The following is a 14317-nucleotide window of genomic DNA, read 5'->3' as shown; positions in this document are numbered from 1 at the left end:
CTTAGATGGTATTTTTTTTGTCAGCCTCTACCATGGTAGAGGAGAAAAATTGTTACAATGACAGTTTAGTTTATTTATTTTATAATGATAAATTACAGTATGAATTATTCTACGTTAACCTATATAAATTTACATTATGATCGTCAATTATAATAATTTAGCATGCAAAGATACAATAATATAATGTCAATAATAATCAAAAACAATAGAAATTATTAAATTAACAATTTGTAAATTTGATTTTCAAAACCACCGCCATTAAAAACTAAATAAGTAATAAAGCACAAGTCAAATTAAAAATCTAATAATTAGGTATCTAATTTAATAATGATCGTCATATTAAAATGAAAGTAAGAGCAATTGATGGTAATAATAGGATAATTACTTAAATAGTAAAACTTAGTTAAAAGAGACATCAAGAGAGTTCTCTTGATTTTTTCCGACTTATACTTAGAGGTACTCCACTTACTCAATGTCTAAGCCAGCGTTCCCACTTAAGCGTCGCGTGTCTCGGGGCGCGCAATGGATGTCCGCGCCACGCCACCTGAGTGTAATTCAAAAAACGTCTCCTCAGTACATTTTGTATAGGAAGGACGTAAGACGCGCCCCAGGTGGCGTGGCGGCGGCGTGGCGCGCGCCGCGCCGCTTGGCGGCGCGTCTTACGTCCTTCCTATACAAAATGTACTACTGAGGAGACGTTTTTTGAATTACACTCAGGTGGCGTGGCGCGGACGTCCGTTGCGCGCCCCGAGACACGCGACGCTCTGATGTGGCCGGTCCCTTAGATACGGTCAACCGGGGTGGCTTTAAAACGCAGGGGCGACTTTGAAAATTTAGTTTTAAAGTCATACTGTAGGTAAATTCGCGATATTCTATGGGAGGTTTACAATATTTATTGATCTAACTAGTTACATGACTGAAGTTTACAATATTTATTGATCTAACTAGTTACATGAACAGTTTTAGTAAATAATTAATAATGCTAATTTTAAAGCCGTTCCAATACCATCAAAGTAACCCCAGTAAATTTTCCTGAAGTCATACCGATTGACGGTACAGATGCTAAACCATTGAAACCCATGACCTCATGTTATAAATATTTCTCACTTTATCCAAGTCCCACTTAACCAACTTTCGTTCCACGTCTTCCAATATCATTTCTAATGTAATTGTATGTGTGTTCATTTGAAATGTGTCATATAAAATCCGAAAAATATAATTTGAATCTGATGTAATTTTCCTTTATCTCATAACACAGGCATTCGTTCGCTTTTTTGAACTCCCAGAGGCGTATTCAGAAACTCGTAATTTTATAATGTTAATGCAATCTTTACACATGCTTACCTAATGAATATACCTAGATAAATTTCTGGCACGAACGATGTGACACCAGTGACTTACTACCTTCTAATACTGATTGTTAAATGATCTAGAGCTACAATTGAATCAATGCTTCCTGAATTCACAGCAGATGCCTAGAACACTCATACACCCAAGCCTCGGTTGCATGGGTCAATTTTTTTTATTATAAATTATAAATGGGCGTACTCGTGGCCACAGACTAGCCAAAGGCAAAAACGTGGCCTACGATGGAGTGAGCTCGTCCAGAAGATGCCTGTTAACCCTTGATTTGAAGTTTGCAATGTATCAGGAATTGGAATGGCGCACTCTGCCATCGATAGAACGTCGATTATGCTCCATCGCCGATCATGAGCCAAGTTAGCCATGGATTCCTCTACATGTAATCGCTCATCATGATCAATAGCGAAAATAAATAAATAATAATAAATAAAATATTGAGGCACACCTTACACAGATCAACCCAGCCCAAACTAAGCAAAGCTTGTACCGTGGGTGCTAGGCGACGATACTACTTTATGGTGCAATGTTCGAGAGACATCACTTTTGATGGCTGAAGAAACCTATGCGAGAGCGACATATTTTGCCACATAGGCGACGATATACTTACTTAAATAGATACATATTATATACATAGAAAACATCCATGACTCAGAAACAAATATCTGTGCTCATCACACAAATAAATGCCCTTATGCCCGGGACCGCGGCTTAGCAGGCAGGGTCACTTACGCGCTAGGCCGGACCGATCGTCTTATCATAGCGAAAATGAGCCGTTAGATGGGTAATATTGGTATGACGTTTTGCGTTTGCGAATGTGCCTTCAGCTCGCACGCATGCCTCTGTAACTGAATATTGAATCTACATTCAACATCGGAGAGACTTCAAGACATATCAAACGTAATGGATTTCTTCGGGAGATTGTTTTTCAGCGGCTTCTGTAGCCTTTACGCAAGGCTGGTCTTTATATTTATACTCGGTATACTCTTGGGTCGACACGATCATTTTTCGTCACATTCCTAAATTTGTCAAATTCTGCTTTCGTCAGCCATTCTTTATTCGTCACGATCGTCGATGGTCCTTCTCAACTACGGTCAATTTCGTTGTTCACCTTAATCCGTCTCGTTTTTTACTCGTCATAACCTTCTTTCGTCATGTTCGCTGTTAAATCTATGTTTTTCGTGTTTTTTCGTAGTCTTAGGTCGGTACAAACTTAGAATATGACCAAATACGAAATGACGAAAAACAATTGAGTCGAAATAAGAAAAAGGTCAACAACTCATTATGGTCAAAGACGATAATGACTGCAGTCTAAGTTGACGAATGAAGAATGGCTGACGAAAGCAGAATCGGACAAATTTGGGATCGTGACGAAAAACGAACGTGTCGACCTAAGAGTATACCTTATACTCGTGCGGGAATAAATATGATTGTACGTAGATACTGTCATGTAAAACAACGATACGTCATAATTATGTTTAGCGATTTCATGCTATGTTTTACTTTTCTTTGAGGATATTCATTTCGACGAGAGTAATGCAAAGACCATGAATATTCTGTTGCAACAGGCGTTATTTGGTTTGATTCCATCACTTTACAGAGGTATACATGACATGTGTACTTTATATATATATATATATATATATATATATATATATATAATATGTGTTTTGAAACATTATACAGAACATAATAATTATTATGTTTAAACTTTCAAAGAAGGTACTCCCTTATTGTCCATTCAATTAACATTTTACGTAAACTTATTATTATTTATGGAAATATGAGCTCAATACTGAAAGAGAACGTGCGGCGCAAAATTTGCACAGCAGTTTTGATTTTTGCACTTTTCATAAAATAACCATGTTTATACTCCTACCTCCTTCAGGCAATGAGAAATCAAACTATAATTGGAATAATACAAGATAAATACCCTAATAAAAAATGTGTGTAAGACGGCCCCAGTTTTATTTCCTGGAAAATTTCTGCAACCAACCAAAACGGAGCGAGGTAGATTTACGTAATATTTTACCTGGAAAGTGATAGGTGACCAAATATGTGACGGAGGTCAGAGGATATGGTTCGGAAAGATAATATAGTTTTAGAACGCTATTTAGAAGTTGATTTATGCTTCCTTCGTCTTACTACTTTATTACAGGTAGGCGTTAGTTGTCATATGAAACTCTAAATGCGTTTTCACACTATCCGATCCGATATCGGATGTCGGAAGGTTTTTAAAGGCAGAAATCAAAAATGACGGCTTCAATGTATGGGATATCGGTCCTACATCCGATATCGGATCGGATAATGTGAAAACGCACTAAGGGTCACATGCACCGACGAAGATGTAGGGTTAAGTGAAATTTGACAGATGACAGCTCACTAACCCTGAGTTAAGTGATTGATGCAAGTGAGCCTAAGGGTCACATGCACCACCGAAAATGGAGGGTGAACCCGAGGTGAACCCACCATTTTATATGGAATTTGATAGTTGACAGCCCACTAACCTTGAGTTAGCGGGTGGTGCATGTAGCCCTAAATGATTACAATATGTATACATATATGATTGTAAGCGGGAAGAAACTGGCTTTTGAGACACAGGGAGACCAACTTTGAGAGCTAGGGACCAATAATGTGTATAATATACGTGACCTTAAAGTTGCAAAAAAGAATATTTAATTATTTTATTTTATATCAGTCTGTATGATTTTCATAGCTGGGCACCGTTAATCAAATAGTTAACTTCGATAATCGTTAATCCGTTACTTAAAAAGTTAACTTCGTTAATCGTTAAAGCGAAACATTTCGGTAGATTTAACGGAAGTTAAAGTTAATCGATAATCCGTTAACACGTCATAAAAATAGGACTCCACTGTAGGTATTATGTATTTCTATTTTCTAAGTATCTACCAAAAACCATTAAAACCTGTGACGCCAATCGGTAAAAAACCGAAATGTAATAATTACGGTCTCTTCGGGCTTTTACCGGCGTTGGTTGGCTAAATCCTAGGTTTTATTTCGGATTGGTAATTATTGGGTCATACATGCGGTCGCGATCGTGATCTTCAGATTGAGATTTGAGATGACAACTCGATGCTGTGGACCACGATAACTTGGTAGAGTAATGCGGGCCTTCGCCGTACCGGACTCTAACTCGATTAGGGTTGTAAATAGAAAAAAAAACCAAATGTTTTTTTTTCAGAATTGTGAAAATTAACGATTAACGGACTCGATGAAATTTAACGGAAGTTAACGAATCCGTTAATATTTTTTAAAGTTAACTTGAAAGTTAATCCGTTAGTCGAAATGTTAACTTCGTTAATTAACGATTAACGGATTAACGAGTTAATGCCCAGCTATGATGATTTTATTATCGGATTTATTAAAAATAATAATCATTAATCAATTTCTGATTAACATTTTGTATGCGTCTCTGAAAACAATTTTACATTGTGAAAATTACTAATTTGAAACCATGGGGGCCAAACTTGCTCCTAGACAGGTTTGAAATCTAAGGTCAGTATAACCATATTATGTTTACATTGTTTTCCCCTTTCAAATTAAAACTAAAAAACCTAAATAATTATCTCTAAATAGCATTCAAGTGACATGATTAATAAATAATTACAATAATCTTACATTAACATGCAAATTCAAATTGATTCTTATATTCTTTATCACAAAAGATCACAGTGGCCGTATCATGGTCGTGTTTTTGTCACTTGTCACTTTCGCACTTACATACTTTTTAGATCGTGACAGATATGGCCCCGTAGCCGAATGGCATTTCTACGACGCCAAACGAAAACGAAACGCCGCGAGAGGTTAAACGAGCGTTTCGTTTCGTGAGCGTTTCGTGAGCGTTTGTGCCATTCGGCTACCCACCATGGTGACAAATGATCGTCGTCGTATCTTTAGTCTTGCCACAGTACTCTTTAGAGTAGAGAAGTACTATCATACAGTATGGCCACTCTCGCTTCCCGCTGAAAGTGCCGCCCACCCCCTCTCGGTTACCTCACAGTTACCGCCTGTCAAAAATGCAAACAATCGACCTGTCATATCTCACTCATACAAGCATGGTACGCGTTCACCTACACGAGCTTAGAATGTGTGCTGAGAACGCCTCTTTCATATAAATATTTGATCGCCAGTGTCCGAGATGTGGTCAGCAGGACACACGATAGATAGCCAATATCATACAAATCAGTGGTTCAAGCGTGAAAACCAAACAAATCTACAGAGTTACCTTCGCATTTATAATAACGTTACGGATAGTGGGTATTTAAATATACCTGCATATCAACGTGTAAAATCAAAGGCCGAAATCCTCCGGGCAACCCGGAGGGACATACGGGTTCCTAAGGTGTTTATTCGTACGTAAAATTCGATGCCCGCCAGCGGTCATAAATCATTCCGATAAGTTATAGGGGCCGCTGCCTTGTCTATTTAACTACTTATTGTAGACTCCGTACACTTATCTATGTATCTCAAAACTTGTGCGTTTTGTGATGTTTAGCGATCATCATTTGCCTGCCTAACCCAGTCAGTTGGGGTCAGCGCAGTATGTCTTCCTCTTCCATACATCTCTTTCAACCGTCATAATGATAATATGAATATGTCAGTAAGATATTTATAGTGTTAAAGGATAGGATGTGTATTAAATTTATCCTACAACAACGCATTTTATATGACAGAAAGATTACAAGTAAACAATAGTTCCGGACAGTGGCAGGTAACAAGACAGGCAGAAATCCGTAGAAGAAAAGGTCTTCTTATAAATAATTTTTAATAAAAAAAAATCTTTTCTTTTTATAAAAAAAATATTAAGATCCTGGAGTTTGCTAATTGTCAGTCCCATATGTAAATGTTCCCTCTATTTGGCATAACTTTAATTGTCCGAAACGATTTTCACATAACAGACTTCGCATAATCGATTTTCACCGAATGTTAACTTGGCAGAAAACGTATTTGTCATAATCTAAAATAATACGAACATTACTTTGAACGAAAATAAGTTCGCATAATTCTGTTTAAGCCGATTGTTTTTATGGATAAAGTTAATTCGCATAATTGTATTTGGCATATTTCTTTAAATCATTATCCACCCATACTAAATGCTGTCAAGAGAGTCGGTTTGGTTCGGTTAGAACTGCGACCTCAACAAAGACCTACAATATTTTGTCAAGAACTTCGGTTAGGTTAGGTAAGAACTGCAACATTAATATAGTATTTGATAAAAATTCTGCGTGGTAAATTTCGACTAAACCATGTTATGCAGAAATAATTTATGCATAAAAACCATTCCGCGAATAACCTTTACGCATGAAATATATTCGGACAAACAAAAATATGCCTAGACAAATTATGCGTAACTATAGTATGCTATAACAGATTATGCGAAAGGTGGCTTATGCCAATATAGATTATGCCAAAAAAAACTTGATTGCAAAATTATGCCAAAACAAGGGGAACCGTCTGCGAGACACATACACTTGTTAAAATTTGTACAAAAAATATTAAAACTGTTAATACAATTTAGGAGTACGTTAAAAAATAAGTAAACTAAATTACCAAATAGTTTACTATCAAAATAGTTTAAGATACGCTTCATCCAGTGGTCCAGTGATCTGTGTCTATGTCAGTAAATCCAACAAACCCGATTGGGGGCTGACAGTCTTTGTGATTCGTCTATGTAAATGTGTTGACATAAACAAGTAGTCTATCACTATTTTCGATCGATAGAAAAGCAGATAACTAAAATTTAATTTTTGTTTGTTGCGATAAGCGTTAAGTAAATTGTATAATGAATAAAAAAAACAGTGGGTGGAGTCCCCCGCGCGGAAGAAGTGAAACTTCCTAACATAACCTCAAAAACATTTTGTCAAGTGACCATCACGCTTTTGCGTTTAGTTACGTCCATCTTTTTAGTTTTTTTAAATATATTACATTGCTATTTGCTCAAATTATTGAAAAACAAACATTCTGCACTCGATTTATATATAAAACAAAACCATTCTGGGCATTCTGTTCTGTCACTGACTGAGTGAATAAGTGAATGAATGGAATGAGTGAGTCGCATTGAGACAGAATGTTACGCGTTGAGTGAGCGGCATTCCACGCAAAGTAACAATGACTGAGTGTTAAGCTGAGTTTAGACGTGCAAGTTATTGCTGCAAGTTTTGAGACAGAAGTATAATATGCAAGAAAGAGATGCAGATATTTGCCACTCACTCTTACCTATAATTGCGTCTCAAAACTTGCAGCAATAACTTGCTGGTCTAAACTCAGCTTTACGCGCTGTCAGTTGGAAGTCGCATTAGAAGGTTCACTTTAAAAAAAATGTTTTCTGTGACATTTTACTGCATAATGACAAATATAACATTTTGTTCAATTTTGAACTTGATCTGTCACTGAACGACCTGTTTTTAACCTTCTTATTTGGTCGTCACAGATGTCATATACCATAGCTCAAGCAAACGTAGATACGTAACGCCCGAAAGCTGCAAACTGCGATTGATGGACAACTCAGCGGATTTTACGGAGTTCATTTGACACGCTAAGTAGATACATAGCGTGTCAGTTTGCAGCTTTCGGGTGTCAATTCTTGTAAGGACACGCTCGACCTCCATACAAATAGATGAACTTATTTTATCAATCTAATGCTGTGGGTGGAGCCTTTTGAAGGCAGATTTTGTTTACATTTATTTAAATACTTGATGCATACTATAGTCTACGACTATGTCGGTACTCGTAAATGGAACAATACCGATCGGAGACCTTTGTTATGATACTTCTATGTAAATTTGTTGACATGAACAAGTGTTCGTGAAAATATCAAACGTATTGTGTCAAGTGAGCAGTGAGATGAATTGCCTATTACATCATGTTTTGCTAGTATATTTGTTTGGAAGTATCATTTTGGCCTTGTACCAAAGGGGTAAAAAAATATTTTCTTCTCTTTTATGTGTGTCAATTTATCTTTTATCAATATTTTAACGCTATTGAATGGTTTACCTAGGTGTAATTGGTAATTGACGTGAGAAATATTACTAAACTAGCTTTCGCCCGCGGTTTCGCTCGCGTTAAGTTCGAAAATTGCGAAATGCTCCATATAAACTTCCATCCCCCATTTTAGGGAACTGGGAGGGTTAGAAAGAGACAAAAAGTAGCCTTTGTCACTCTCCATCCTTTCAACTACCTCCACTTAAAAAATCACGTCAATTCGTCGTTTGCCGTGAATGACGGACAAACAAACAGACACACACACTTTCCCATTTATAATATTAGTAGATATGGATACCTACCTAGCAGCAGCGGCTGGTCCATACAAGCCGATTCCCACTGGCTTCTCTAAAATTGATTACTAGTAAAGTACTTTAATGTTGAGGTAGGTTTCTTTTTGCTCAGTGTTGTGCCTAGCACAAATTTTTACCAGCCGCAACTGCTACCTAGTATAGTTTTTTAGCTTTAAGTGATAATTGTATACCCGAATTGGGTTTTGTAACTTACTAATGTAACGAATTAACACCTCTGTAACATGATTGAACAATAAACTAAAGATCTATCTATCTATCTACTAAATTTCACCCTATAAAAATTACATTCATATAAGGTGCTCGACTGAACGAGTGAACTACATGCCACTTTTAATCTTGTCATTGCTAATAAATGTGACAGAAGGGTTTCATCTACTGATACTTTTACCTTTCCTATGTAGTTATTTCTCTAAAATTGTGAAACAAAAACACGAAATTCCATACCTATTTAGAAGCAAATTTATTTCTCAACTAGTAAGTAATTATTTTTCAAATTAGTTCTATCAAACATGTCGCAAGCAAACTTCCAAAGTAATTTAAACATCAAAAGCGAAAACAATCTCAAAAATACGACATAAATAAACCCCAATGCCTATTTAGCCTTCGTTGGTCGTATCAAAGAGAAGAGACGGACACAAATATTTACCGCCGCCCAGGCCGGCCCTGTATTCCTTGGCGTGCCGAGTGTTTGTCTCATATATAGTGCGTAACTGAAATAAAGTGATGATTTAACCATCTGCAATATTTTATTTTTGAGAAGCGGGATCAAACCCGAAATCAAGTAAAATCATTGTCTGTTTTATTCATTTCCTAGAGCATTTTTTTGTCAGAGTCGAGCATAGAAGAATAATTACGGGATGAGTTGTAACTCCATACATCAGTCAATGCGGGTTATTTGTATAGGCATAGTTAAGTGACATCTAGCGACAATCACGCGTCAAATAGCGTGAATTTTCAGTACCACTACTCGATACTAGGTGGCAACTGTGTCTCGTCAGCCAAACATTTAATATTAGAACAGTTTTAACTTATATTACAAGCTACCTTGGTAAGACAGGCCTCGGGGAGGGTCAGCCAAGACGAAAAGCAACATTGTCTATATAATAGGAGTCAGATACTTTCTATTGACGATGTTCATCGCCATTGGAGGAAAAACGTAGGTAGGTAAAAAATAAATAAAACTATGAATTCTTATTTGTCTGACGAGTACACCCCCGCCGCATCCATTTCAGCCATCCATCCAATCCATCTAGGTATAAGGCCAAGGAATTTGTTGTGAAAGCGGACCCCAGGCTCTCATAAGCCGTGGCAAAAGGCTGGGATTACGCTAAGAAGAAGAATATAATTATAGGCATAAGGCCAACCTTTGACTGGCTCACCAAATTTGAAATTCAGACAGCATTGCGAATAGCATCGCTGTTGACTGTGCCGGATTACCCAGTATTACCGGGTATTTGCTCGTCTTGGACCCATCACAGTATGGTTAGGCTGTGTGCCCAAATTAATATGACTCGGTGAGAGAGGATTTTGATGTTTAAATTAGGGGAAGATGGGAATGTGAGGTCTGAAAAAGAACTCTCAAAAAGTAGACTTTCGTTCAGCCCGAGCCAAAATGAAATCAGAGTTTTGGCGGAACGAAGCAAAACAAAATTTGATTCAAGAATATCTGTAACCGGTAGAAACATGCGTAGTTTGATACACACTTCGCAATATTAGAAGTAAAATATGTACCTAACAAAGGTTAATAAGCAATGTAGGCACAATATTTTTTGTTTTTTGTAACACAGAATATAAAAGAGGTAAATTTCAATTTGCTCTCTCCCAGAATCGTATTTCCTCAAAAAAGGTAACAGGAGGTACGAAAGAAATTTTAATTTACTGCCGAACAGAGACTAGATCATAACAAAGATTGAAATAAAATTGGGAATATCGTCACTAACTTTTAAAAAAGCTTGTATCTTCGTCTGTCAATGTCTATCAATTATAGTATGTATGGAATGCATATAGACTTACTGAGTTTTAACTTTGAGTAGTGACGATATGTTTAATATTTTATACGAGTATGCTACCTCATCATCTCATCAGCAAAGTATACATAGGTACTCAAGCAAAAATATCTATGTTCAGCACCAAAAATAAATGCCTTTACCGGGATCCTAAGCTAAAATCATCTGGTCAACCGACTAAGCCAGACCTATCTAAAGTTGACAGTCCTTATTTTCCAGCTTTTCTTTACTAGCGAACAGTAGCTCTTTTACATCGATATAAGAAGGAATGGGCGGATATTGCCTGCTTATTAATTTCCGGCTTAATGAGAAACCATTCATTCGATTCGTTTCTTTCAAGTTTCAAGTATTTATCTTAAACTTGAATATCACGTTATTGAATGGAAATGAAAAGATGTTGTTTTATATCATTTTTTCGCTTTCAAGTCGTTGATGGAGTCAAAATATAATTACAAACAGGCAGGCAATTATGGTCGCGCGATAAATGATAAAACATCTGGCCGTCCCCTATCGCACTTACTAATAGTGCGATAGGGACGGCCTGATATTATATCGTCTATCGCGCGACCATGCTACCCGTGCAGATCTACATAAACATGTTCAAAAAAGGTTTTTTTATCACACAGTTATTGTTCGCGCCCTTTTCATTCATTATCATTCATATCGTCCATCCCGCTCGCTCTTCCTTATGATAGGTTCAACCTCATTTTTAATTGTCATGTCACCCGCCTCTTTGCCAAACTTCTTAAAAAAATATAAAATACGTCAAGTGTCAATCCGCAAAAAGAAAGTCGTTGTCAATGGTGAATAAAAATATCCGCAACGAATTAAGCTATTAATTAATTATATTATAATAGAACGATTCGCGAGTGTGCAGTGCAAGGAAAGAGAGAACCAAGCTTTGCAAGGGTGGCCACCCGATAAACTCTCGAGACGACAACATCGGTGAGTTTGGCTCCCCATCAATCTCCATAATTTTATTTTCCGTTTTGTTTTATTTTATTACAATAGTTCGTTAGGAACTTCGTATCCGCAGGTCCTTCAACATTTCTGGTCTTCGAACCTGATTCTCTTCCCTGTTCCCCTATTTTCTCCTCATACATTCATTGCGAATCGTTATCCTCCCGCACCGCCCGTATAAATATTACCTAAATTATTCTTACTTACTCGCTCCCGCAGTTTAGGTATTTATTTATACGTGTATAACTTTATTCGTCGCTCCGCCCTTATAAATTATTTACCTAAATATATATTATTAACCGCACCCGCAATTTAGGTATACGTTTATAAGAGTTTATCCTTCATAGGAACATAAATTGATTTACCGCATATTTAACCCGTCTCCTGCAAAATGGCAAAAGAAACAAAAGCCGAAAGCGTTGACAGCTGGTGTTATGAAGACGAGTTGTCAATGCTTGAAGCAAAACGCAACGTCTTCTTTGAACTCGTCCAGGGTATTTATAAAAAGTCGCTAGTTGCCGATACAGATGCAGTGAGTCGCGAAAGTTTTCTTGACGCTGCTGACACTATTGACGAACTTCGGACGGAGTTCAAAGAAGTGGTAAATGAGTACAACCGCACGCTACTGAGGACTAAGACGGCTGCTGTCCCTAACTATCAGCCGCTCATAGCCTTTGAAGATTTGTACTGCCGCATCAGAAGAGTGGTCAAGCGACTGCAACCAGCCGCACCGCCGGCCTCTTCGCCGCCTTTATCGGTGGAGAGAGCTAGACCTTCTTTGCCAACGATGGAACTGGTAGCGTTTGATGGAGACATACGTAACTGGCCGCTGTTCTACGCTAGTTTTAAATCGAGAGTGCACGACAATCTGTCACTTACCGACGAGGAGAAGCTGTTTTATTTAATTGGGAAATTGTCACCAAAAGCTCAAGCCGTCTTTGCAGGTATAACTCCGAGCGCTGACAATTATCAGCTTATTCTAGATAGTCTACTTGACAGATTTCAAGATAAGCGCACTCTTGCCTCGACTTACATGGATCAAATGCTCAATTTGAAGATTAATGGTCCCGCTTCCTCGTCTAACTTCCAGACATTCATTGATAAGTTTGTGACAGCTGCGAATGCGCTTAAATCGCTTAAGCTGGATGATTTAAGCGATTTTATGCTTATGCATATAGCTTTAAAGAAGTTAGACCAGGAAACTCTTCGAGCATTTGAGATGCTGCATCGAAATACGAAGTTGCCTACATTTCGCGATCTGTCAGATTTCATGAAAAGTCAGTTTAGGATTTATCAAAACTCGCAACCATGTACCGCCGTCTCCGCCGCCGTAAATCCATCGCGCGAAAAAGGTGTTAAGTCGATTCAACCGCGTAGTGCCGCACCTAAACTACAAAGCTACGTTGCTTGCGCGAGCACTACTAAATGTATTTGTGACAATATTGTCCATGAACATTTATTCAAATGTCCTTCTTTCAACGACTTAACGTCTTCTGATCGCTTCAAACGCGCTAAAGAGCTTAAAGCATGTATTAACTGCTTAAGCATTAAACACCGCACCCGCGAGTGCAATTCCGAGGTGAAGTGTCGAGTTTGTCATCAAAAGCATCATACTCTGTTGCATTTTGACAAGAACAAGGATGAAAAAGCTACGACCTCTGATGAGTCAAATGCATCTACGAGCAACGCAGCTATTAAAACATCCTCGCCGCCGGAAGGCACGTCCTGTAACACGTCTATCGTGACGCAAGCACTTGCTGCCTCTAACAATAAAATGTCAAATCAAGACTCAGCATCTTCGTGTGACACGGTTTTGCTGTCCACCGCAAAGGTCATCGTTCGCGACAGTAAGGGTGAAACGCAGGTTGTCAAATGTCTGCTTGACACCGCGTCACAAAGTAACTTCATTACTGAAGAATGTTGTAGGCGCTTAGGTTTAACTTTTGATAGGAAACCAAGCTCTGTATTTGGCATTGGAAAAACCAAGAAAATTGTTAAGGGGAACGCAAACGTAAAAGTATTTTCGCGATTCGACGATAATATCAACTTCGACGTTTCGAGTTTGGTGGTCGATCGCATCACCGACGACCTGCCGTCAGTGCCCGTGGACATGTCAGCACTGACACATGTTCATGGTCTCCCTCTAGCTGACGACACGTTGGATACGCCCGTCGCCATTGATGTACTGGTCGGTGCAACTATATTTCCACATTTGCTGCTGCCGCACATCGTCAAAAGCGAAGTGGACTATATGCCACCAGCTATACAGACGGTACTGGGGTATATTTTAATGGGTTCGGTGCCTGCTTTACAGCCACCGCGTAAATATACTTCAGCTTGTTGTACTTCCGTGGATTCCATGGACCACCTCCTCAAAAAGTTCTGGGAACTTGAGGAAGTATCGCTCCGCCCGCTCAAAGCCAGGATGACTTTGAATGCGAGGAATATTTCCGCGCCACCACTACGCGCGACGCTAGTGGTAGATATACTGTGGCATTGCCTTTCCGAGATGACGTGTTCAAGCTCGGAGAGTCGCATTCGGCTGCTAAGAGGCGCTTTCTTTGTCTTGAAAGAAAGCTAGAGTCATCGAGTGTGTTACGTGCCGCCTATGACGATATAATTCGTGAATACGTCAGTAAGGGTTATATATCGGACGTGACTAACTCTCTCAACGCG

At 38.4% G+C, this 14317-nt stretch overlaps 2 protein-coding genes across 2 annotated transcripts in view; one reads left to right on the top strand and one right to left on the bottom strand.

Moving 5' to 3' along the window:
• The window catches only part of LOC125236681 (uncoordinated protein 58-like), a 258598-nt gene that overhangs the window by 142289 nt on the left and 101992 nt on the right, over positions 1-14317 (bottom strand). The gene's annotated exons all lie outside the window — the stretch shown is intronic.
• Positions 12033-14222, top strand: LOC125236758. The gene has a single exon (XM_048143683.1). It carries the CDS (start codon positions 12033-12035, stop codon positions 14220-14222), a length of 2190 nt encoding a protein of 729 aa, XP_047999640.1.

The sequence above is a fragment of the Leguminivora glycinivorella genome, chromosome 19 (genome assembly GCF_023078275.1).
Source record: "Leguminivora glycinivorella isolate SPB_JAAS2020 chromosome 19, LegGlyc_1.1, whole genome shotgun sequence".
Taxonomy (NCBI): domain Eukaryota; kingdom Metazoa; phylum Arthropoda; class Insecta; order Lepidoptera; family Tortricidae; genus Leguminivora; species Leguminivora glycinivorella.
This window is presented reverse-complemented; position numbering and strand designations above follow the sequence as displayed.

Bases quoted from the DNA above. Each gene is read 5' to 3' on its own strand.
- LOC125236758 (XM_048143683.1), top strand. From the start codon at position 12,033: ATGGCAAAAGAAACAAAAGCCGAAAGCGTTGACAGCTGGTGTTATGAA.